This window comes from Hemiscyllium ocellatum, chromosome 13, assembly GCF_020745735.1.
Source record: "Hemiscyllium ocellatum isolate sHemOce1 chromosome 13, sHemOce1.pat.X.cur, whole genome shotgun sequence".
In the NCBI taxonomy this organism is placed as follows: Eukaryota; Metazoa; Chordata; class Chondrichthyes; order Orectolobiformes; family Hemiscylliidae; genus Hemiscyllium; species Hemiscyllium ocellatum.
The window spans coordinates 24086688-24113619 of NC_083413.1; the positions used below are offsets into that span (position 1 = coordinate 24086688).

The following is a 26932-nucleotide window of genomic DNA, read 5'->3' on the forward strand; positions in this document are numbered from 1 at the left end:
TCAACAACTAAAGAAATAAGGAACAGCATAAAATTAAAATAAAGGGCTTACAAAATGCTAAATAAACAGCACAGATCCTGTTAATGGTAAAGATATAAAGGCCAGCAAAGGGTCTCAAAGCAGCATTTAAGAGCTACTGTGAGGGATTATGAAAGGAAACTTGCCAGGAATGTCAAAATTCATCAGAACAAAGTTTATAGTTACACAAAGGGAAATTGGGGGGTAAGGAGCAATGTTGGCCCACTAAAGACTGAACATGGGATAATGTAAATGACAATGTGGGGAAATGGCAGACAGTTGAATAATTTTCATTTGTTTATGAGAGAAAAAGAGGATAGCCTGCTCGAAATCCCAAGAAATTTAATAGTCGAGTGGGACATGGACCTAATAAAATTAACATAAGTAAACCTTCAGTAATGAGGAAATTGATGGAGTTAAAGAGTGACAAATTCACAGGACATGACAGTTTCCATCCAATGGGTTAGAAGAACTCATTGTAAATGCCCTATATATAATCTTTCAGAGTTCCCTAGATGCAGGAGCTATCCCTCTGGATAGGAAAACTGCACTTGTTAAGAAGGGTGAAATGGAAAACCAGGGAATTTTTAAAAAAGTTAGTCTAACATCTGTGGTTGGGAAATTATTGGAGTTGAAAATCAAGAATGAGGCAACTGAACATGTTGAAGATTTTCAGTTAATCAGAAAGAGCCAGCTTGGATTCATGACAAGAAGTTCATGCCTGACAAATGTCATTGAATATTTTGAAAATGTGGCTAAAGTAGTGGACAGGGGAATATCTAAGAATGTTGTTTATGTGAACTTCCAGAAGGCATTTGATAAAGCCCAGCAGAAGAGACTGCTCAATAAGATAAGAACCCACAGAATTGAGGGCAAATTACTGACTGGGAAATTGGTTGAATGATATGTGACAGGAAATAGGGATAATTGGTAGATACTCAGATCGACAGGATATGACCAGTAGTGTTTATTCACTTTCTTTATTAATGAGTTGGATAGTAACATAAGAAATCATATATCCAAATTATGGTGTGGAAGAGTCAGTGTTGGACTAGGGTGGACAAAGTTAAAAATCACACAACATCAGGTTATAATCCTGTTGAAGGATCAGTGCTCTGAAAGCTAGTGCTTCCAAATAAACCCGTTGGACTATAACATGGTGTTGTGTGATTTATAACTTGGACACAAAGTTAGGCAGCATTGTAGACAGTGTAGATGATCACGTAAAATTACAAAGGGGTATTGATAGACTAGGTGAATGGACAAAACTACGGGAGATGGAATTAAATATTGGTAAATGTGAGATTATCCATTGTAGACTAAAAAATAATAGATCAGGGTATATTCTAGTTAGTATGAAATTAATTGCAGTGCTTGTCCAAAGAGACTTGAGGTTCATGTGCATAAATCGTTAAAATGCCATGAACAGATGCAGAAAATAATCAAGAAAGCAAATGGAATGCTGGCCTTTATAGCTTGAGGACTAGAGTACAAGGATGCAGAAGTTATTTAAAAAAAACCCTGGTTAGATGTCACTTGGGCACTGTGAGCAGGTCTGTGTACCAGACATTAGGAAGAATATAAAAACAAAACAAAAATGGAAATTGCTGAATAAACCCAGCAGAATTGGCAGTGTATGGGCAGAGAATGCAGAGTGAATGTTTTGGATGTAGGTTTGCTCGCTGAGCTGAAAGGTTCATTTCCAGATGTTTTGTTACCTTACTAGATAACATCTTCAATGGACCTCATGTGAAGCAATGCTGAAAATTCCTGCTTTCTATTTATATGTTTGGATTTCTTTGGGTTGGTGATGTCATTTCCTGTGGTGATGTTATTTCCTGTGGTGAAGTCACTTCCTGTTCCTTTTCTCAGGGGGTGATAGATGGGATCTAACTCGATGTGTTTGCTGATAGAGTTCTGGTTGGAATGCCATGCTTCTAGGAATTCTTCTGCGTGTCTTTGTTTGGCTTGTCCTAGCATGGATGTATTGTCCCAGTCAAAGTGGTGTCCTTCCTCATCCCTATGTGAGGATACTAGTGAGAGAGGGTCATGTCTTTTTGTGGCTAGTTGGTGACTCTGTCTTCGACTGGGACAATACATCCATCCTAGTACAAGCCAAACAAAGATACGCATGAGAATTCCTGGAAGCATGGCATTCCAACCAGAACTCTATTAACAAACACACCGAGTTAGACCCCCATCTACCATCCCCTGAGAAAAGGAACAGGAAGCGACGTCACCACAGGAAATAACATTACCACAGGAAATGACATCACCAACCCAAAGAAATGCAAACATATAAATAGAAAGCAGGAATTTTCAGCATTGCTTCACATAAGATCCACTGAAGGTAACAAGCTGTCTGGAAATGAACCTTTCAGCTCAGCAAGCAACCTACATCCAAAGCCTCAACCAAGCTACAAATCTTCTCAAAACTTGCCAAAAGTGAATGTTTCAGGTCCAGTGACTTTCTTCAGTAGGTTTACAAGAATGATACATAGATTTCAGGGTTTAACTAATGAGAAGTGATTACGCAAATTAAGCTTGTTTTCTCTAGAATTTCAAAGTTTAAGGGATGATCTGATCAAAGTCTTCAAGATATTAAAAGGAAAAAATTTAAATTAACTCTTTCCACTGGCTGTGGATTTTAGAACGAGTGGTGCTTTGTCTGAGAATTAAGGCTAGACTATTCTGATATTTCTACCCACTAAGGGTGATAGATGTTTGGAGCACTCTTCCACAAATGGATGGATCTGTTGCTAATTTTAAATCTGAGATAGATATATTGTTTGTTAAGTGAAGGGATAAGGTCCAAAGACAGGTGAATGGAGTTAGGCTACATATCAGCCTTGATTTCATTGAATGGTGGAACAGACTGAAGGGGCTGATTAGCCTACTTCTGTTCCTATGTTGCTGTTGCCCAAATGTAAACCTGACCCCCATAAACCTCATATATATGCTAGTTGTTGAATAAGAAAGCTCCCTTCATTTTTTGAACACTGTCCTTTGAAAACTTTCTGAAGAATTCTGTCCTTAACATATTATTTTCCAGGTTCAACGGGTTTCCAGTAGGCCTCATTCATTTGGACTTCAGTCATGTTCTTAAAGGCTCAGATGGTCTTCATGTGAATGGCTGGTTTCCCTCGCACTGGAATTTGGATTCTCCGCTGAAGTACTCCACATTCAATTGAGAACCTTTACATCAGCTGAAGAACATTCCATAATTCACACCCCTGCCACCTGCTTCGCAGCTATGAGTGGATTCCTCTCATACCTGGACCCTCGACGGGTTCATTGGGGTGCTACTTGGATGGCGTTACACTCACGGATTCTTCGCACTAAGCCTGTGGAATCTATGCTTGATGATTCCAACCAGCAAGGAACAGGTCACTCCAGACTGGCCCAGGTACTCACCACAGTTGACCTAGTGTCTCTTGGAGTTGGCAGCTGTGTGGGGACTGGCATGTATGTCGTATCTGGACTGGTCGCCAAGGAGATGGCAGGACCTGGTGTCATTGTGTCTTTTATCATCGCAGCAGTGGCCTCCATCTTATCAGGTAACTGGGCAAATTACTAAATATTTTTGTCTTTGTCCTCAGAGTCAAGTGATGGTTCCTTTACCTGGTGTCGGACTAATTCCTATAGACTGAGAATGTGGAGGGGATGGTAGCATGGTTTAGTAATGTCTTTAGATTACAGATCTGTAGGCGTGTAATCCAGAGGACTAAACTAACAGTATGGGATCAGGAAACAAATCATGCTTAAGCAATTGGTGGAACTTTAATTCAATTAATAAAGTATGTATTTGAAAACGAGTTTCAGTAATGGTGCTTGCAAAACTATCATTGATTGTCATAAAAACCCATCTGGCTTATTGATGTCCTTCAGAGAAAGAAATCTGCTACCCTTACCTGATCTGACTAATGGTGACTACAAACCCATAACAATGTAGTTAAACTTAACTACCTTCAAAAATGTTCTAGGAAGCCACTCAGTTCAAGAATAATTGGGAGTGGGCAACAAACACTGATACCTGCCCCCAGGAAATTTGTTTTTTTTTTCAAACTTGAGATTTATCACAGAAGTATTATGCTAGAGAAGGAGACCATTTGGCCTATTATATTTGTACCAACTCTGTACCAAATGAACACCATTATTTATTGGCCATCTCCTTTTTTCCCACCCAAATAATCATCCAATGATATCTTGAATGCCTCAACTGATGCTGCCTCTACCACACTTCCAAGCAGTGCATTCTATATCCTCACTACTCATGTGTGAAAACATTATTATTTTCCTCACCTTGCATTTGCTGTTTTTACAAATCACCTTAAATCTTTATCCCCTGGTTCTTGGTCCTTTAACAGGTTGTGATGTTTTGATTTGGGCTGGAGCCAGTATAAAGGAATACTGTATACAGGAGCGTAGATACTGACCCCTCTGACCTGTTCAAATGTTCAAACATATTAACACTGAATTAACTAAATTCACTCCAAATCCCTGAATGTCATTACCTCACAAAGACTTATCGTTCTCAGTGTTCAAAGTTTTAATCAATCACTAGCATCAATAGATTGTTGAAGGAATAAGTTTCATACATCAATACTTTTCATGTGAATGTGTTTCATTTTCACCTCCAAATGATTTAATCTGTTTTTAAGGTTAAGTCCTCTAGTTCTAGAATCTCCAAAGTTTTACTTAAGCTATTCTATCAAATTCCTTTATTCATGTTAAATGCCTTGATTAGATCATACTTAAAGGGAATACAAGCGAAGCTAGTACACCCTGTCCTTTCAGCAAAATCTCACAGGGTATAGGGGCGCTGCATGTGAAACTGAAGGCTCAGACTTTATTTCTGGGCAGTGACAATTCTGCTTTTCGTCAAACCTCATGAACATATTTAAAACCCTTGCTCATAGCCCAGCAGGCTTTTATAATCACATCAGGGACTGTCAATGTCAATTTGAGAATGAGCCTGTCAAGGCCCTTGGAGATGTTTGATGATGTCAATGGTGCTCCATAAATACAAGAGGTGGAATTTTATAGGAACATAGGCTACGGCAATATTTGTGGCAGAATTGGGGGATGAGAAATCTAACCAGGCCTATCCCGATGTTGGGAGCACTCTTACGAAACCTTCCTCACTCCTAATTCCTCCACCTTCCAACAAAATGGATCCTGTCTGACTGCAGAGGGATGCGGCGACTTAGCAATACACTTGCCCTTCTCACCAACGTTTTTTCAACTCTTTTAGTTTAGATTGAAAGAGAAAAATATTCCATTCCAATATTCTATTCAGAACATGACACTAAACACTTTACCATTGTGTAGTGTATCTGGGGATTAAGGTAATCTGTCATTGCTCACCCTCTCTAATTAATGTGCTTGTAAAATATCCAGTCTCCTCTTGAATTATTGATATGAGTCATCTGTTCCACATCCTAAAATGCTTGATTCCTTTGTGGCTCTTGCTTTTCTTTGATATGTAAAATTGGCCCTGCTACTTGCAGAAACATTAGATTTAACATCTTTGCTGGTAGTGGAAAGAGAATATAGTTAGACAGGACAGTAGCATACCTGAACCACACTCCAATGCCATCTCTGCCAGAATTAAGTTCCGAACAGGAGGGCCTATACTCATCCTTCCTTCAACACCACAAATTGAAGCCCTTAAGAGACCAATCAATGGCCACTTATGGGCTTCAACTCACTGCCACAGGTACGAACTCAGTGTGGTATTAACTGGTGCCTGTCATTCTAACAGGAGCCGTAGCCACCTCTGCACAAGGTGTTTCTGATTCACCAGCAACTCTTCATCGGCAATCTTCCCTGCCTCCATCCCCAATACCTTTCCCACAGTCTTGATGCCAGGGGAAGACCTGTCTGTGGCCTCACCACTGCCTGATCGATATGTGGTTTCATGAGCTTTCCCAAAAGAGGGGCAACATGGACCAATGAGACCCAACCTCTTGATGCTTCCACACAATACTGTCCAGACGTTCACTCTGTTGATAACATTCAGTGCTTAGAGTCACACAGACAAGAAAGATTCATTTAAGCTTCCATCTACTGTTAGATCTGTTACTGAATGATATGTCTGTATGTGAAGAATTGTACAATCAACCAAAAGGACTCCCTTGCCTGGTCTATGACACCTTTTTCGCCACCAGTAGCTCCTGTCAATCTCAGAGCTGCATTTGCCCTAAGTGCTGAAATTACCTTCCCAAACATCTCCACTTTTCTCCTGTACTTTAAGATGCTGTTTATAACCATTTCTTTGACCAAGCCTTCCACACCTATTCTTAGTATCTCTTCCTCCTTTGAAGTGACTCCGGATACTTTGTTGAAAATGCTTGCTATTTCCAATGTTAGGATAGTTGATATACCAGAGGTCACAAATATGATTGTTGCACAATCTATTTCTAAACTAATACAAACAAAGCTGCAGGTAAGATTTGTTATGTTCTGTTATGTAGCTTACTCCTACTCTAAATTGAGGATCAGGATAAGGTTGAGCTGCACTGCTTTCTCTTCATATGGTTTAGATTCAACAACATAATGAATGGATGCGAGAATGAAATGCAACTCACTGGCAAGAACTTTTGGAAGTGCAATCTTTGACTTGTTCGTGAAAACTTCAGGTAGAGAAATGTGCTGAATAAGAGGAAAAGAGATGACAAGCAGTAACTGTGAATAAGACATCCCTTCATTTAAGCCTGAGCCCAAAATCCACTAACATATATATGCCTCATGGTAACCCAACTTGCATCAAATTGCATCAAATAAATTGCACAGAAACAGGCCATTTGTCCCAACTGGTCCATGCTGGAGTGTATTCTCAACATGATCCTCCTCCCAATTTACAATTCTCGACCTAACAACATAATCTTAATTTGCTTTCTGCTTTTAAAGACCAGCAGTGTTCATTGCACTTCCAAGCCTTTTCTCTGCAGCACTGTGATTTCTTATTCTTTAGGTGCTGATCCAAATTCCTTGAAGGCCATGACTGAATCTGCCTCCAGCACATTTTCAGGCAGTGTGATCCAGATCCCAACCACTCGCTGCATGAGCAAGTTTTCGGCAATGTCAAGTTTGGCTCTTGACATTGCCAGCACATGATCAGCTACTCCCTATCTATTTATTTAGTAGCACCCCAATTAAATTTCCTTTCAAACCTGTTTAGAGGTAACAGTTCCACGTTCTGTAATCTATCCAAGCAACTGAAGTCTCCCATCCTGAGAGGTATTCTTATAAATCTAATCTGTGCCTTAATGCTTGCACATTATTTCATAAGTGTGGTGCCCAGAATTTGATGTAATATTCCAGTTGAGGCCAAACCTGTGTTTTATAATGATTTTTTATAATGTCCAGGCTTTTATGCTTTGTGCCTCTATTATAACACTTAGGATCCTGTGTGTATTATTAATTGCTTGCTATACCTGCCCTGACAGTTTTAATGATTTGTACACTGATGTCTCCATGTTGCACACAATGGAATCATAGATTCACCACAGTGCAGATAGAGACCATTTGACCCATCAGGTCTGCACTGACCCTCTGAAAAGCATTCCATCCTCACCCATCCCATCCCCATAACCCTGCATCTACCATGACTAATCCATTTAGCCTGCATGTCCCTGGACCGTATGTGGAAATTTAGCACAGCCAATTCACCTAACCTTATCAAATCATTGAGTAATACAGCACAGAAACAGACCCTTCGGTCCAACATGTCATGCCAACCAATTGTCCAAACTAAAATAGTCCCACTTTCAACTTATATTGATCGTGTGTGTGTGTGTGTGGGGGGGGGGGGGGGGGGGGGGGGGGGTGCGCGGGCGGGCGGGTGCTGCATTGTTGGAGCTGCCACATTTCTGATCAGACACTTTTGATTACATTAGATTACTTACAGTGTGGAAACAGGCGCTTCGGCCCAACAAGTCCACAACGACCCGCCGAAGCGCAACCCACCCATACCCCTACATTTACCCCTTATCTAACACTACGGGCAATTTAGCATGGCCAATTCACCTGTCCCGCATATCTTTGGACTGTGGGAGGAAACTGAAGCACCTGGAGGAAACCCACGCAGACACGGGGAGAACGTGCAAACTCCAAACAGTCAGTCGCCTGAGGCGGGAATTGAAGCCAGGTCTCTGGCGCTGTGCGGCAGCAGTGCTAACCACTGTGACACTGTGCCGCCCACCGTGCCGCCCACCTGGTCTCTGTATAACTATGATAGAATATCTTACAGTACCTTTTGGGGAAGACAAAGCGAAATGCCATGCTGAAATTATTCACTTGGACAAAAGAAAATGAACAAGTCACTCATTATCCTTGTAGTTTGTCAAATCCTACAGAATTACAGTCTCTGGCAATCTCATTAGCCCAAAACCAGAAATGTCTGTTCACCAACCTAACGGTATATATGGGGCATATTGGGTAGACTTCTTGCTCCAATCTCCAGTGGTCACAAATGTCTTGATCAACTTGGCTCCTTAAGGCAAAGCCATTTTTTTTACACAAACATTTAGTGTTAAGGTCAAATTCTCTCCATGGTGAACAGCTCATGGGAAGTCTCAGTCCTCTGCCAGTCTGGCTTGTTGTTGTTAAACATTTGCTGTATTCGGGGTGAAACCTGATGTGGCCAGTAAGTCTGTCTAATTGAGGCAACTGCATTGGCTGTTAGCAGCAAACCTGACGGCAGCAGGTAAGTGGGCATCAACTCAAAAGGCCATCTTTTGTATTTGTGTCCTTGTTCCATGTAAGTGTTTAGTGAAAAGCTACCAGATGTGTCCATTCTCCTAGTTGGGATGAAAGGTCAGTGATCTCACCGTGTGTGAGCCGCTGAGAGTGAAAACAGAATTCCACCCGACAATGCAGGTGCTACTTAAGTTGTTGACTACATTACCATTCTCAGAGGCAGAAAAAACAATTAAAAATGCTGTGACTTTGAAGATCACAGGATGTCACAGGTATATCTTTCCTGCCGTTGTAATGCAGGAAACATGCAGCCAATTTATGCATGGTCCCAAAAACAACAATGTGACAAAGACAAGATGTTCCTTTATAGTAATGTTGGGGGAATAACTATTGGCCCAAGTCACAGGAAAGGGTGAATAATCTAATTATGCTGTATTGGAATTCTGATCTCTGTTGTTCACAATATTTGAAATATTCCAGAGGTAGAACATTAATTTTGCGAGAATATCATTATCCTGGATCAAGTCAGTATCATTTCCATCAACTTTAGCATTATTGATTGTTATTGATCATTATTGATTATCTGAGAGGATTGGAGGGAAAATGCTTACAGTTATTTTCCTCCCATATAGTCCCATATTTTCCCTTTATTTTGCCTCTCCCAAGAAATTATGGCTATGGTGAATGGCTGTGAGGAAAGATGGGAGGAGTGGTAGTTCAGCCAACATGACTGTGCCTGGCAGCTTGGCTAATACACTTGCTTCGTTCCTCCATGTTTTGTTTTTAAGTTTGTGTGGAGCAAGACTTGAAATCTCAAAGTAGAGAAATGATGGCTGATGCATCTAATACCAGGGCTGCTGGCAATCCAAGGGTTAAATGATTGCTAAATCCATTCTTTCAATATGTTTTGTCCATCAATCTTTGTTCATTTTCCCCCTTCAGCAGATGGCATCTCTCCATGTGAGCATTCATGTCAGTCCCCATCTGCTGGCACAATATTACCATAGTAACTTTTGCAAAACACAAACGTACAATTCCCTCCCTTTAGAGGTTCCTCTGTGACCTCTAATCTCTAACCTCTGTTTATCCATCATAACTCTGCTTGTCTTTCTGTTTGATCGATAAACTTTTGCAGTTGTCAAAATATACAAAATTGTTGCCTTCTTTAAAATCGCATTGCTGCATTTCCCGACTCTAACCCATTTGTTGCCGGGAACTAAGACACTGAGAACTCCTCACCTTCCTTAACCTTCCCTTCTCATATATTGCATCTTCCTTCTAAGATTGTCAAAACCCAGGTTCAGTGCCACCTGATTCCCATTTTCTTTTCGCTATCACTGTGTAACCTCAACCAAATTCCATTGCAGTTTTATTTGACCTCTTTGCATGAGAAAATCCCATTCTTTAGGTGTCCATTTATTCAACTGGTTACCTACTTGCATTGTGAGGGAGAACTGGTGTCAGTTGAGAACAATTAGGTCTGATCATAATTCTATGTCTGAATGCCATCTGGCACCTTGCTCTATGTCAGATAGTCATAATGAAATAAGCATTTCATTGTGAGAAAGAAGCTGTGAAACCTTCTGTGTAATGATCTCCAGGACCTTAAAACACACAAGTCATTAGGAGCATAACCAGCAACATCTCCTTGTAATACATTATAATCCTGACCGAACCTCCATCTTACTGTTTCTTCAATCCAATATTTTCCAGGGCTTTGTTATCGCAAATCTGGAGATCCTGTTTCCCAGGGCAGCAACTTTGGAAATCAGAAGGCATGGATTTAATTTGGTCAGGAACAAGCGGGGAGTTGAGGAAAATTGTAATGAGTTGTTGTGCTGTCTGAAAGGGAGGAGAAAGCAGGTTAAGTATTAACTTCCAAAAGGGATTTGCAGAAATGCTTCAAGGAGAAATAATTTCAGAGCTGCAGGTAAAGTGGAAGTGAGTGGGATTAATTGGACAGCACGTTGAAAAAGCTCCAACAGGCACAATGGACCAAATGGTCTCTTTCTGCAGTATGTTACTGCATGGCTCAGTGGCTTAAATGTTATTTGACCCTGGGTGATGGGAGCAGGCCCTATTAAAACAAAGGGAGCTTTATTGGGCTCTGTCCCATCAATGGAAAGTTTACTGTTGGCAGGCTGCGAACTGCATTGGTTCACCACTCCACCTGCTTTGTATAATCAAAGGCCAAAATTTAAAGGGCTGCCACTATCTTTCCATAGCAGGGCCATCCTTCTGCCTTGTAGTTTGCCAGTTTCAGGCAGGTGGCTTCTTTGTGGCATTTAGGGGCCTTTCAGAGCACAAGCCCTAAGAGAGGGGTCACAAGGCTGAGAGACAGCTGACTTGATGTCGATAACTCCGAAAGAGATAATTCTTCCATCCCTTGGCATCTGTCTGCCTGAGTACTATGAAGTTTAATTTGTACAAACAGGAAGCCCTTCCATTGTGAGGCACCCCCAGCTTTCTTGTTGGCTTCAATAGTGCCCTCATATCTCAATATTCTTTCTTAAGTGACAAAGCTACTAATCCTCTGATTGGACAGGCAGGGGTCTACATGCTACCCTTACTTTTACATTGGCCATCTAGGCATCCAATTAAGAGATTGGTAAGGTTGCTGACCCATTGTGAGCTTGAGATGCAGTTTTTAGTCTGATGTTAAGTTTCTGAAAGCTGTTAGTAACTTACAGCCTGAGTGGAATGGAATACTCACCACCTTCCTTGTTGGCTGCATTGCATCACCCTACGTAGTTTAACACCATCCAGAACAGACCACATCAATTGACAGGATTCTTTGCCACTGGACCCTCAATATTTTCCTCCTCTTTAGAGTTCTTATGGCAATAGTATGTATCATCTCAAGATGCGCTACAGTAACTTTCCAAGACTTCTTAAGCAAGCAAATTTCTCCCAAATCTATTAACTTTACCTCTGAGATTTGTAGGAACAACAAAATGTGCAATTGCCACCTCTTCCACGTTTGACACCATCCTGAAATTAATGAGTATTACTGTTCCTTCATTATCTCTGGGACAATATTTGGAATTCTCTGATTCTATTGTTGGTGCATTGATACAAGTACAGCAGCTATTTTAGAAGTCCCACCAGCACCTTCAGATGACAATTAAAATGATGAATAACATTGCCTGTGTTCTCCACATCACAAGAAAACATTGGAAATAAATACCAAGTCTTTCCTTATGCTGCCAGACAAGCTTTTCTTTTCAATTTAAATGCACCACACTTCAGGTACTCCTCAATGATTCCACCTCTCTTTTGGCACCTCCTCAATTCCTCTCTTTCTCTGGATAGACATTTTTATCATGTTAAACATTAAGAAAATGTTGTAATGCAATCTCCCTCAATAATCCTACACTTTCACTACCAATTATAGGAAACATGCGTCCTAATTCCACAGGACCAAGTAAGCCTGTAGCATTTAAGGAAACCACTCAGCCCAATATACCATACTGTTTTTTCATAACCAGTCTAACTGCTGCTGTCTCTCCATAACTTTGTACCAGTCCCAATCTAATTTCACTGTTCTACAGCCCTCATACTCCTGTATATATAGGCACATTAGGAACAGGATTAGGTCATTCAGCCCCTTGAGCCTGTTCCACCATTTAATGAGGTCATAGCTAATCTGCGGCCTAACTCCATATACTTGTTTTTGGCCCATATATCTTAATACCTTTGCTGAACAAAAAAAATGTCTCAGTTTCAAAACAAAAAACTGATCTAGCAATGGCTGTTTGTGGGGAGAGTTCTAAACATCTATTACTCTTTGTGTGTAGAAGTGTTTCCTAACAATTCTGATCTTTTTGGTTCTAATTCTCAGACTATGTTCCCTAATTCTACAATCTCTAACCAGTAGAAACAATTTATCCTTATCTACTCTGTATCTTTTCCTGTTAATTATCATGACGATTTTGATCAGATCACCCCTCAACCGTCTAAATTCTACAGAACACAGGCTCAGTTTGTATAATCTCTCATAATTTAACCCTTGATGTCCAAGTCACCTCTGTTGTGATAAGAAATGGCAGAGACACTAAATCAAATATTTTGACTCTGTTTTTATAGTGGAAGATAATAATTTCTTCCACAAAACTTAGTGAAATTACTATAACATGGGAGAAGATACAAAGTAAACTGATGGGATTAAAGCAGATAAATCCCTGGAGTCTGATGGCCTGTAAACTAGAGTATTAAAGGAGGTGGCAACAGAGATAGTGGAGGCATTAGTTATGATATTCCAAAATTTCCTGGATTCTGGAAAGGTACCAGTGAATTATAAACATTCTAGTGTAAGAGCCTGATTCAATATTGGAGACAGGCAAAATGTGGGAAACAATAGATCAGTTAGTTTGGTCTCCGTAGTGGGAGGTTGCTGGGGTCAATCATAAAGGAGGAAATAATTGAACACTTGGAAAACAAAGCTCAATTTGTCAACGCCAGCATAGGTTTCATGAGCACAAGTCATGCTTGACAAACTTGCTGGAGTTCTTTGAGGATATAACCAGCAAGGTGGATAATGAGGAGCCAGTGTATGTGGTTTATCTGGACTTCTAGAAAGCATTTGCAATATAAAAGACTGATCCAGAAGGTTAGAGTCCAGAGGGTCAATGGTAGAGTGTTAGCTTGGATAGATTATTAGCTGATAGACAGAAAGTTCCTGCCTCAGGTGACCGACTGTGTGGAGCTTGCATGTTCTCCCCGTGTCTGCGTGGGTTTCCTCCGGGTGCTCCGGTTTCCTACCACAGTGCAAAGATGTGTGGGTCAGGTGAATTGGCCATGCTAAATTGCCTGTAGTGTTAAGGTAAGGGGTAAATGTAGGGGTATGGGTGGGTTGCGCTTCAACGGGTCGGTGTAGACTTGTTGGGCCAAAGGGCCTGTTTCCACACTGTAAGTAATCTAATCTAATCTAAAAAAAAAGCAGAGGATTGGGAATAAATGGGTCCTTCTTTGGATAGTGAACTATAACTAGTGGGGTACCGCAGGGTTCAGATCTTGGCCCTCAACTATTTACAATCTCTATACATGATCTGCAAACAGGGACAAACTGCAGCAAAACTCACAGATGTTACTAAAACAGGTGGGAAAACAGACTGTGGTGAGGAGATAAAGAGTTTACAGGTCAATATTGATAGGCCAGGAGAATGGGCCAGATCTGGCAGATCGAACTTAATGTGGATAAGTGAGAGGTTGTCCATTTTGACCAGAAAAATAAAAAAACAAATTGTTATATAAATGGGAAGCAGATTCAAAATGCACAGTGCAGAGGGATCTGGGCATCTTTGTGCATAAATTGTAGAAAGTGTGTAAGTAGGTGTAGCATAGAATAAGCTGAAAATGTGTTGCTGGAAAAGCGCAGCAGGTCAGGCAGCATCCAAGGAGCAGGAGAATTGACATTTCGAGCATGAGCCCTTCTGGAGGGAACAGACACAGAAACACTGGAATGAGAAGGGGGAGGTGACAATTCAGCCCCTCAAGCCCACTCTGCCATTTAACGTAATCATGGCTGATCTTATCCTGGTCTCAACTCCATTCTCCTGCCCAATCCCCATAGACTTTTATCCTATTTTTCATCAGAAACATATATATTTATTTCTTGAATCCATTGATTGATTCTGTCTCCATTGCACTCTGGGACAGTGTGTTCCACAGATTCACTACCTCTGAGAGAAGTAGTTTCTCCTCATTTTAATTTTGAACATAACTCTTCTCATTCTTTATCTATGACTTCTTATTGAGACTGTTCTAAACGGGAAGAGCATCTGTTCAACATTCAACATCCAACTTATCAATTCTATTTAGCATTTTATATACCTCAATCAGATCCCCCCTCGTTCTTCTGAACTCCAGTGAGTACAGCCCAAGCAATCCAACTGCTCCTTGCATGACAGCTCTTCCATCCCTAGAATGATTCTAGTGAACCTCCTCTGAACTGCCTCCAGTGCCACAACATCCTTCAAGTAAGGACACCAAAAATGGACAGAATACTCACTAATTGGTCTCACCAATGACTTATGTTAATGTGATAACATTTCTTTACTTTTATAATCCAGTCCTTCATGCCCGAAACTTTGATTCTCCTGCTCCTTGGATGCTGCCTGACCTGCTGTGCCTTTCCAGCAACACATTTTCAGCTCTGATCTTCAGCATCTGCAGTCCTCACTTTCTCCGTAGCATAGAATAAGAAAGGCAAATGAAATCCTGGCATTTATTGCAAAAGGACTGGATTATAAAAGGAAAGAAATGTTTCTGTGTTTGTTTCCTCCAAGGCCAATATATCCTTCTTAAGGTGTGTTGCCCATCAATCCTGAACTAACCCCACCAGCTGCTTTACCCATATTCCTGTAAAACCCTTTCCATGTCAGAATTCTGTATCTTACTGTTATATTGTTCTATGCAGTGTTTTTCTCACTGCCTTTTGCTGGTTTCGAGCCACAACTGAGCATATATGGATAACACCCTCCAGGGATTGCAATGGAATGCAAGTTTGAAATCAGTTTCCTCAAGTTAATTCATTAAGAATATTTTGAAATGAATTATTACATTTAATTCAAGCTTTTCACATCTTTGGATGGCCAAGAATCCATCACACCTAACTATACTTATGCTTTTCATGTTGATAAATGTAGTTGTCCAATTATGAATAGCAAAATCCCACAAGCAATATGATAAATGTCCAGATCATCTGCTTCATTGGTTCTGGTTCAGGAATTAATTTTGGCCCTGGGATAATATATAGAGTCTATCTAAACTTTTTTGAAGAGACCAGACCATGTCAGGTGGATGGAAATGATCCAATGAAGAAGAGTAGGGAAGTCTTCCCCAGTACCCTGCATCCAATATTAATCTCTCAGTCACCAACATGAAAACAGGGAATGTGACCATCTATTATGACATTGTTGATGAGTTTCATCTGTGTCTTAACTGGCTGCCATGTTTGTGTTACAATAGTAGTCACACACCAAATTATCTCATTGGCTATTCAGGACATCCTGAAGTCGAGAATGATCCAATTGGAATGCAATTTCTTCCTTTTGCCATGACTCCTTTAAAGCATTGTGACCATGTAGAAAGAGAAAAATTCAATTTAGAAGAGCGAGGACCAGATTAATCTTGCAATTGCTGAATAACATGCATAAAATCAATAAAAAAATGCTGTGCAATTATTAATAATCCAAAGCAGTAAAACAGCTCTGTAGGAGTGATAGAACAACCACTTGGGACTCTATTTAGGAGCATGAAGCGTGACCATTATCAAAATTGCACTTTCCAACAGTTCTAAGGATCCTAATAAAATTGTCATCTGTAGGTGGCTTGAGCTGGTAGCTCACAGCCAACTGCGAGGCTGATTAAGCAGGAGGGATGAGAATTGCATCTCTAGGGAATTTGATTAGAAATTACATAGAATCTTCAATTAAGTAACAGCTCATTTGGTCCAACTGTTCGATGATAGTATTTATGCATCACATAAATACCACCTCCTGTCATATATCTAACCATATCCTCTTACTCTTTATTTACTCATGAATTTATCCAACTTCTGTTTAAATGATTTGATATTATTCAAGACAACCAACCTTTTTGGTAGCCAGTTTTACAGTCTCACAACTCTCTGAGTAAAGAGATTTCTCCTTTATTTGTGGCCATCTTTTATACATTGTCATTCATTCCATTCATTTTTGCAGGTAGAAACATTTTCTCCACATCAACCCAAACTTCCAAAATTTTAAAGAATGTCCATCGGAACACTCCTGTCCCCCCTGGTGATGGGGAAGGGGTTGAACAGCTACTCCTATTCCTACTTTTTATCATCTTTCCTGGAGAAAAGAGGTCTCACCTGTTCTGCCTTACCTGAAAAGTAAATCCTTTCTAGGTGGTAGCATTCTTGTGTGTCTTTCTATATCTGTTCTAGTTCCTACATACGGTGTTAGTGGAGGCTCATTGGAGAGTGTTTCTTTTTCAAAGGCTGTGAAGTCAAACCCCACACCAGAAGGTGAGCAGGTAATCTGGGTAGTCAGGCCAGTGGTGGTGCTTGAGGTTCAGATTTTTTGATGTGACATTAAACTGAGGTTCTGTCTTCCCTCTTAAGTAGGTATATAAGAACCCAGGTTACCGTATGAACAAGATCATAGAAGTTCTCTCTGTTATCTTGGTCACTACTAATCCCTCAATCAACATAGTCGAGAGTGTAATGCTGGAAAAGCACAGCAGGTGCTGTGCTTTTCCAGCACCACACTCTTGACTCTGAGCTTCAGCATCTGCAGTCCTCACTTTCTCCCTCAATCGTCATCTCAAAAATAGCTAATCACATTGCCATTTATTTGAGGACTTACTGTGTGTATTTCATTGCTGTGTTTTTACATTATTACAGTGACTTCAGTTCCATAGGTACCTCATCAGATTGAACCAAGTTATGAAAGATGCAATAGCATTGCAATGGTTTTGTTAGATCTCCAATTATTTGGTCATTCATTCAGCTTTAAGGATGGAAATTTCTAAAGTATTTTTCCAATTCTTTTGACAGATGCTATTTCAATGTGACCTCCACAGCATAATGAGGAAAGGTTTTACTTAACAGTGAGACAGGAAACTGGTGGGTTTGGGTTTGATATTTGTTTTACAGCCGGCCAACTAACTCTTCAAATTCCAGTGAAGCAGGAAAGGGTACAACATTTTCATATGGGACCAAACTCTTGCCTATTTTCTGGCTAAACGTGAAGTGAAAGAAGTCCTCCGGAGATATTCTGTTAATCAGCCTTCATTGAAAAGAAATATATTTTAATAAAATGCCCAATTGCTTGGATCTTATGCTTGAATGCAGGTGGATTTGAAGCTAGGTTCAATGGGGGGGGTGGGGATGGCGGGAGCAAGTTAAATCCAGAGAGCGATTCTGGCTATACAGCAGGAATTATACCAGCAACAAGAGTGGATTCAAGTAGCCTCCCCATCAGTGGGCTAATTGAGCCCCTGAAGTGCCCACTGCATAACACCACTGCCATTTAATCAGTAGGAGAGACCCATTACAAGTGGCCAGTCAGACAGATTTCCTTACATTGACTGGCAGTGAACAGGAGATGTGTCCCTTTTCAACTGATCTGATGGATTTGTCAGATTACTACCACACTCTACTAAACCTTATACCTCCACTCCCTCATCAATCTCCAGACATTTACAAAGTTCTGAACTATCGCAGCTTGTTTCTTTATTGCAATCCCAGAAGACACCTCCTGCCCCATTGGCACTATCAGGAAATTAAGAACTGCATGCTTCATAATATCCAGATGCTGTGGGAGGTGGGACTTCCTGTCCCTGATGAAATCCCACTTCCAGTTCCTTTCTGGCCAATTGAAAGAGTTCCTCTGTGGCTGGGCTCCCTCAGAATTTTTAGCTTGGCCAAAACACAGTGCAAGTTATACTCAAGGACTTGAGCACAAATATAAAGGCTGACAGTCCAGCACAGAACTAAAGGAGTGCAGTACTACTGGAGATGGTATCTTTTTGATATGATATTAAACTGAAGTCACATACATTTCCTTGGATGGACTTTAAATGTTACTTCAAAGAAAAGCAATACAGTTTTCTCCAATATCCCAATCCAATGTTTACTCATCAATCAGTAACACAAATGAATAACTTGGTCATTGTATCATTGTTGTTTGTGGGAGCTTACAGTCCTGTCAGTAAAACAGTGACCTCGCTTAAAATCAAAACTGAAATTGTACTTCATTACCTTTAAAAGAGTTACTACATAACTATGGAAGGTGGGATTTTGTAAAAGCTTCACAGAAGATGTGATGAGCCTACAATCTCTTCATCTGGGTTAATATAGTAATAAAGAAGCAAAGTGACAGGTCAGTGCTGTACGTCAGGAATCGGAGAAATTAAATATCACAGAGTCAAAAGATATGAGAACAACAGTTGATCTCAGACCCTATACTCAGTGATGACCATTACAAAACTATGGCCTTTTTTTTAATGAGATGATTTTGTGATTTTGTTTTCCATGGTGTAAAGCTATCTAGAAGGCGCTGGTCCTCACGATATATCAGTAAAAGGTAACGGAGGAGGATAGATCTTATGAAGGTAGATCCAGAATTGAGATTGGTTGGCAATGGATAAGAGCAAAGAAGTTGTAACCACATCAAAACAGAATTATATTGAGTGTACAACACAGATCATATATTTCAGTTAGGCATATTAATCTGAGCCTCTTCCATCTGTAATTACATTTCCCCATCCAGCCACTTCCAATCTTGCTGTATTCCCTAGTTTTGCTTTTGTTACCATGTGTTATTTTTCTTTTTTCTACAAGAGTTGCCAATACTTTACACAGAGTATATCACCACAATAATTGCAAAATTTCACCTTTTACATTTATAAGAAATTGACATATCATTTAATGGAATCCAGATAGATTTCCCATTTCCCTGACTGTTCTTTGGGATAACTTTTATATTCAATAACTGGTGTTAAACTTTCTGTTCGCTAGCAGCCTGGGGAAGAATATGTTGCCAGTTTTGTTGGATACCTAACATTTATACTTGTTTTTGGATGCATTTCTGTGTCCGGCAAGTGATCATCACAGTGCTGGGAGATGGAGTAATTTTCCAGTAGCAAACATTCTATCATTATCTATAGCATGGGTTAGTTGCAGAACAAATCTTGCTCCATGAGATGGCCTATGCAGTTTCTTGATATCAAGTGGGGCTCTTTAATTTAGAGGGCAGGTAGGTGGCCATATTCAGATCATTAAAATTATGGAGGATTCAATTAGGTACACATAGGAAAGACATTTCAGCTGTGGGAGAAGCCAAATCTAGGGGACATTGATATAAGATTCAATAGTCATTAATAAATCCAACAAAGAATTCAGCAAGAACCTGTGTACCAAGGATGTGATGAGAATGAGGAACTTGCTACCACAGGTTGTCATTAAGGCAACTAACTTTAGTGCATTTAAGGGGAAGCGAGGTAAGCAAATGAGGGAGAAAGAAAAAGAACCATATGTCAGAATGGGATGTGGATTTCATAGTGATTGAAACAAGGATAGTCAGGTGGACCTCATAGAATATGAATTCCCTGATTGTGGCTGTTATTCCCCTGGTCCAATTAGGGAGTCCTTGCTGGCAGACCTAAACAGGAGTGGCAGGCGTTCGGTCACTCTCGAATCTGGTTCTGAGCTAGCTGGGTGAGTGTCATATATTAACATATATAAACATAGGGTGACTTGGTGACTGGATACTGGCCTTCATGGAGTTATTTCAAATCTCTATTCTGTTTCTGTAGCAGTAAATACTTTCTGTGGAAAATATAGTGGCACAGAGAGGCTGAAGTGTTTGAACTGTAGTTCAGATTGGCCATGGGACTCATGGTCTGAGACTCGCTCAGCAATACTGGGATTTATTCCATTTGCACCTCTGGTTTGAAACATAAAAACTTGAACATCAGTCATATTCACTTGAATGAACTAAGTACCAAAACAAAGGTTTAAAGCAAACAAACTTGTATCCCCACAATATGGTTCATGATTTCAGAACCACCCAAAGTGCTTCACAACCAAATAACCACTTTTAAAATGGAGTCACTTTTCAAATAAAAAATGCAGCAGTTTGTGTACTGTCAGGTCCCCAAACAGCAATATAATAAATAGTCAGGTAAACTTTTTATCGGTAATCTTTGGGGGTTAAGTATTGACCAGGACATCGGGGATAACTCCCTTGCTCATCTTCAAAATAGTATCAGAAACTTTCACATCAAATGAGGCAGGGCCAGCTTTAATTCCCATCCACAACAAGGCACCAATGACCTTCAGTGCTAGCACTGCATGTGACTATCCGCCATATAGGGTGTGGGCTCTGGAGTATGAACTTAAACTCTCACTCTCAGGATTCAAAATTGAATAAGTTACCCACTGAATCACAGTTGACAGCTTTGAGATAGGTATTTATAAAATTTTGGTTTCCCTGACTAAAGAAAGATATACTTCCCCCAGCAGAGTGGCAACAGTTATTCATCAGATTGGTTTCTGGGATGAAAGCTTGTCATATGAAAGATATTGGTCAGAATGGCCTATATTAACGTTTCGGGCATAAGCCCTTCATCAGGAAACTCCTGCTCCTCAGATGCTGCCTGACCGGCTGTGCTTTTCCAGCACTACACTCTTGACTCTGATTTCCAGCATCTGCAGTTCTCACTTTCTCCGATATTAACATATATATAGTTCAGAAGAATGAGACCTTATTGAAATCGATAAAACTCTTAGAGACTTGCTGATAGGCTGTGGCTCTGATTGCAGAGTCGAGAGCTAGATGTTGCAATCTCAGGATATGCTGTCAGCTGTTTAGGAGGAGAAGTTTCTTCACTCTTAGGGCTGTGAATTTTTGAAGTTCTCTACCCAGAGTGCTAAGGATGTTTAGCCATTAAACACATTCACTGTCAAGGTTGGTACACTTTTGAACACGGGGTATGGGAAAAGTGGACAAAATAGAATTGGTGATCATGTTTGTTCATGGAGCTGATTGAGTGGTTGACAGGCTTAAGTGAGCCATATGGGCCATTCCTTCTTCTTTATCATTTCTTCTTGTGAATCACTTCCAAGTCACAGCAAATAAATGCAGTTACTTCTGACAGCTCAGGCAATCAGCTGATAAGATGCAAGAAAACAAGATGACCAGATATATATCTGAAATAATGAAAAAAATCAAATAAGACAACATTGCAGTTGCCATCCTTGCAATTGTTAAGTTTACATTTTGTTCTAAGGACAGAGCTACTCTCCTTTGGGTTTGCCTCTCCTTTCGAAGGAGCTGGTAGATGCCAGGGTATGTTTTGATTCACACTAGAACGTGCTCGAGATGACTTTATTACCTTATGGTGTTAGTATAGACAGTTTCTGATGATATGTTTGATCATTCATTTCAATAAATAGTATGAATGAATTCATAGTTTCAATGAAAGCCTAAACATATTCATAGCTGAAAACGTGTTGCTGGAAAAACTGCTTCTCCTGCTTCTTGAATGCTGCCTGACCTGCTGCGCTTTTCCAGCAAACATATTCATATACCATCACAACTATAATGGAAAGTATTGAAGACAGAGTTTTGCCAGTTTGCAGTTATGGGTCTAATCCTGCAATTGCTTTCATTTTTATAATTTGTTGTGAAATGAATGCCATTGGTATGGCTGGCTTTTTCTTGCCTATCCCTAACTGTCTCTGGAGGAATTGGCAGTGGAATCTTGAATAACTGCAACCTTATGTGGTGAAGGTCTCCTACAGTGACTTGAATTATTCTATGCAAAAATCATGGCCCTCAGCTTAACTCAATACACCTGGGAAGAAGTGGGTGGGAGCGTTAATCAAAGTAAGGATTGAAACTTACCCTTTTTGCAGTCCTGTGGCTTTACTAAAAAATTGAGTGGGACAACCAGTGAAGATGTCTTAAATATGCAAGAAACTGATGATAAGTGCCACAATATTAATTGGGCAACTTTAAAATGACAGCTTTTAGCTTCGGACACTGAATCATAGAATCTACGTAGATAGAAACCAGGAGCAGGTCTTTTGGTCCTGCAAGCCTGCTCCACCATTTAATATATTCACGGCTGATTCTCTATTTTAATGTCATATTGTTGTTTTCTCCTGTTGCTCCTTAATGCCTTTAAAATTGAAAACAAATATTGTTGTCAATCTATCTATTGAAATTCTCAAAACTGCCATTGCGGTTGTCCATTAATTACATATTTCTGGTCTAATAACACACCAACACACTATAGTGGGTACATGTGTAAAGCAGCATCAGTCCTGTTTGAGAATACAGAATCAGGCCCTCACCCTGAGTGCGCCTAATTCTACACACTCAGTTGCTGTGGCTGACACAGTTCTGTTGCAACAACACCCTTGGGACTAAACATTGATGCCAGATATAGCTCAGAGAAAGACAGTTCATCTGTCCAAACATCAGTGATGCAATCTTCAGAGATTAACTCCATCTGCATATGCCATCCTGTTCCAGATAAAAACACAGAAGGAAAAAGACTAGATCCTGATGCCTGGCTTGGTAAAATTATCTTGATTTGCAGAAACTACTTTAATGAAAGATACTGCCTGATGCAATAAAACTACAAAGAATCGTTCATTTTCTTAGGCTTGTAACCCAGTTTATTTTGTGAAAGATTTTACTTTTTGCTTACTTAATAGAACTGAAGATGTTTTATGAACCAATCCAATAATTTAATAGCATTTAGATTAGGAATAATCCTTATCCTTCTGAATGAACAGGAAATCAATACATAATAAATAGCCAGACCTGATTCTGAAAACAACTATATGCTTACAAAGTGGATAGTTATGTTCCATTCACTCAACAGCAATTCCATACACAGTAAATAATCCTTCCCCTGCTGTAAAAAAGACAGCAACTTTGTATAGTTACACAGATTGTAATCCTTCTGGTGAATATATAATGATTCTGTGCAATTACACAATGAGAAACCCTTCCCCCTGCTGAATAAACTGTGATCCTATTCAGTTACCTAGTGAGCATTCATCTTCCTGTCAAATGAACAATGATACTACAGAAATATGCCCATGCCCTAATTTTCATTGTAAAAGACTATTGAAGAGCAAGAGATGGAATGGGATCTTTATTGAAGAGTGAGAAATGAAAAGAATCATAACTTAAATTTTAAAATGTTAAATATATAAATGTGTTTTTCAAAAATGGCATCTGTAGAGTTTGTTGGGACTTCAAAGGTGCAAATACTGCTGCCTTTTAAAAACTCATTTACATACTTAACATTTTCAAATTTAAGTTTTGATTCTTTTCATTTCTTGCTGTCCTCAGATTTGGCACTGTTTTTAACCAAATGATACTTAAACATTCAGCTGTCTTGGTTCTCCTGATCTCATTGCATCATGGTTCAACAGTGCACAGTTAAAGGGCTATGGGTAAAAATGTCTGACTAACATTAAAAGGCCTTTACTGACTAGCATTGAGCATCATTCTAGTGTAGTTTAGGGTAGCTAAGAAATTTTTGGTGAGAAATGACTCTAAGGGTTACCTAACTTACCTGGTACAGATATATGATATAGCAACATTGCTATTGCTGGCTATGAAAAACTAATTTGCCAATTGTTGGAGAAAGGAAGGTTTCAGGAGATATAATGCAAATCTTTAAAGTGTTGAGTGATAAATACATATACAAGATCTAAAGGTTTTTTTCTTGGCTTGAACTGTTGAAATTAAATTTTGCAATTTTGAAACTATAGATTAGTGAAAACCATTTTTCACACAGAGAGGAATTACTTTAAGAATCTTTAATTCATGTTAATACCTAAATGACTCTCTGGAATGTGGAGCGAATTTTTAAACAAACAGCTGAAATAGCCATCTTTTTCAAAGTAAATAGTAGGTTAGGAATGTGACTGGAAACTGTAAAAACAGAAACTGAAATGATTAAAACATCCCTGGTCCCCGTGAAGCTGATGGGATTGGGGAAAGGAGAATTGGTGGGAATAAGTTGATTATTGCTGATAGGTAACACATGGAAATGCAACAAATAAAGAATTACAGTAACAGTTAATTCAAGTGGAACACCATATCTCTATAATGGCTTCCAGCCCCACATACCTCGGAGATCTGTGTCCATTTAACTCTAGCCTTTGAAAAGCTGTAATTTTAATGTTTCCACTGTTGATGACTGTGCAGCTGGTTTGAACCTAATATAAGAAATTTCTTCTGTAAATCTCTCAACCCACCTACCTTACGTTCTACCTGTCCCAGTAATGCCTTACATGACTGAAGTTTAATTTTGCCTGAGAATACTCCGGTGAAGAACCTTAGGATATTTTACCATGTTACAGGTGCTATTTATATATCATTTACTGTTTGTTATTTCCACTAATTTCCATTCCTTGTTTAAAATGATCATCTTTATTTAACATCTCTGGGTTTTAGTTTAGGGCATGTTTATCTTTCGGAATCAAAAACAAATTGCATATAACTTTCCCTTACATTAAGTGGATGATTTGAGTTTTTGAAAGGGTAAAATGCATATGGATTTTGAAGATGTCAAATGATTAGATAGACTGCAGAACAGGGAATATTGGATGTAACAAGTGTTGCCTTCAGAGTTGCCTTGTGTGACTGTCTTGCATCCTGCTCTTACATCTTTCATCCAACTCCATCTTGATGCAGGTATTTTCTCTTTTTATTTTCCAGGGGTGTGCTATGCTGAGTTTGGTGTGCGAGTGCCTAAGACTACAGGCTCTGCCTACACCTACAGCTATGTGACAGTGGGAGAGTTTGTAGCATTCTTCATTGGGTGGAACCTGATTTTGGAGTATCTGATTGGAACAGCAGCTGGTGCCAGTGCTTTGAGCAGTATGTTTGACTCACTAGCCAACCACACCATCAGCCACTGGATAGTGGACTACGTTGGCACTTTGAATGGACTAGGTAGGTCAGTAGGATCACTACCAGATTTGAACAAAAATGAATTGTCAGTTCTCAATGTTGATAGAAACACGGAAATCATGATTCTTGGTGTTAGATTTCTGTAATTTTAGGAATTTGGTTAACACTCCTTATGGTGCTCCAGTCACTTAAATGAAAATAATAACTTCATACAATTTCATGAATATGCAGTACAGAAGCAGGTAATTTGATTCTGCAACTTCAGACCACAGTTTATATTCCAGGTGAATCTCTGCTTACCCCACATCATCTCATAATATTGAGAGATTCTCTTACTCCTTTTTGCCTAAAGTGTTTACTTAACCTCTCCTGAAATGATCTGTGCTATTTGCCTGATTTGCTCCCTGTGGTAATGAGTTTCCTATCTTCATCCCTCTTTACTGAGTCCCCTTTTCAGTTTGTTTAATTTGTGGCTTTCTATTTGTGGGCATTTCCCCAAAATATATGCAATTATCTTTCCCATGTCTAGTTGCTTAACTTGGTCATGATTTTGAAGACCTCTATCAGAACACCCTTCAGTGTTCTCCTCCAGGGAGAAAACAGCCCCAACTTGCAATATTAATGTCACAGCTTTCATTACGCCAGGATTTCCCAAGGCATTTTACAGCTCCACAGATGCTGCCAGACCTGCTGAGTTGCTCCAGCACTTTCTGTTTTTATTTCATATTTGTATCAGCGATAGTCACAGGTGAGGTGCTGGAAGACTGGAGATTGGCCAACGTGGTGCCACTGTTTAAGAAATGTGGTAGGGACAAGCCAGGGAACAATAGACCAGTGAGCCTGATGTCAGTGGTGGGCAAGTTGTTGGAGGAAATCCTGAGGGACAGGCTGTACATGTATTTGGAAAGGCAAGGACTGATTAGGGATAGTCAACATGGGGCTTTGTACATAGGAAATCATGTCTCACAAACTTGATTGAGTGTTTTGAAGAAGCAACAAGGAGGATTGATGAGGGCAGAGTGGTGGGCATGATCTTTATTGACTTCAGGGAGTTGTTCGACAAGGTTCCCCATGGGAGACTGGTTAGCAAGGTTAGATCTCATGGAATACAGGGAGAACTAGCCATTTGGATACAGGACTGGCTCAAAGGTCGAATATAGAGGGTGGTAGTGGAGGGTTGTTTTTCAAACTGGAGGCCTGTGACCAGTGGAGTGCCACAAGGATCGGTGCTGGGTTCACTACTTTTCATTATTTATACAAAATGATTTGGATGTGAGCATGAGAGGTATAGTTTGTAAGTTTGCAGATTACACCAAAATTGGAGGTGTAGTGGACAGCAAAGAAGGTTACCCCAGATAACAACGGGATTTTAATCAGATGAGCCAATGGACTGAGAAGTGGCAGAAGGAGTTTAATTTAGATAATGTGAGGTGCTGCATTTTGGGAAAGCAAATCTTAGCAGTACTTATACACTTAATGGTAAGGTGCTAGGGAGTTGCTGAACAGAGAGAGGCATTAGAGTGCAGGTTCATAGCTCCTTGAAAGTGGAGTCGCAGGTAGATAGGATAGTGAAGAAAACATTTGGTATGCTTTCCTTTATTGGTCAGAGTATTGAGTACAGGAGTTGGGAAGTCATGTTGCGGCTGTTCAGGACATTGGTTAGGCCACTGTTAGAATTTTATGTGCAATTCTGGTCTCCTTCCTATCCGAAAGACGTCATGAAACTTGAAAGGGTTCAGAAATGATTTACAAGGATGTTGCCAGGGTTGGAGGATTTG

The 26932-nt window shown here is 39.9% G+C and overlaps 1 protein-coding gene across 1 annotated transcript in view; it reads left to right on the forward strand.

Annotated features, from left to right (window-relative positions):
• Positions 1 to 3271: 3271 nt before the first annotated feature.
• The window catches only part of LOC132821474 (probable cationic amino acid transporter), a 47032-nt gene continuing 23371 nt past the window's right edge, over positions 3272 to 26932 (forward strand). Inside the window, exons 1-2 of the mRNA XM_060834068.1 lie at positions 3272 to 3575; positions 24960 to 25196. Of these exons, the coding sequence (XP_060690051.1) occupies positions 3272 to 3575; positions 24960 to 25196 (541 nt within the window). The remainder of the gene's footprint in view (positions 3576 to 24959; positions 25197 to 26932) is intronic.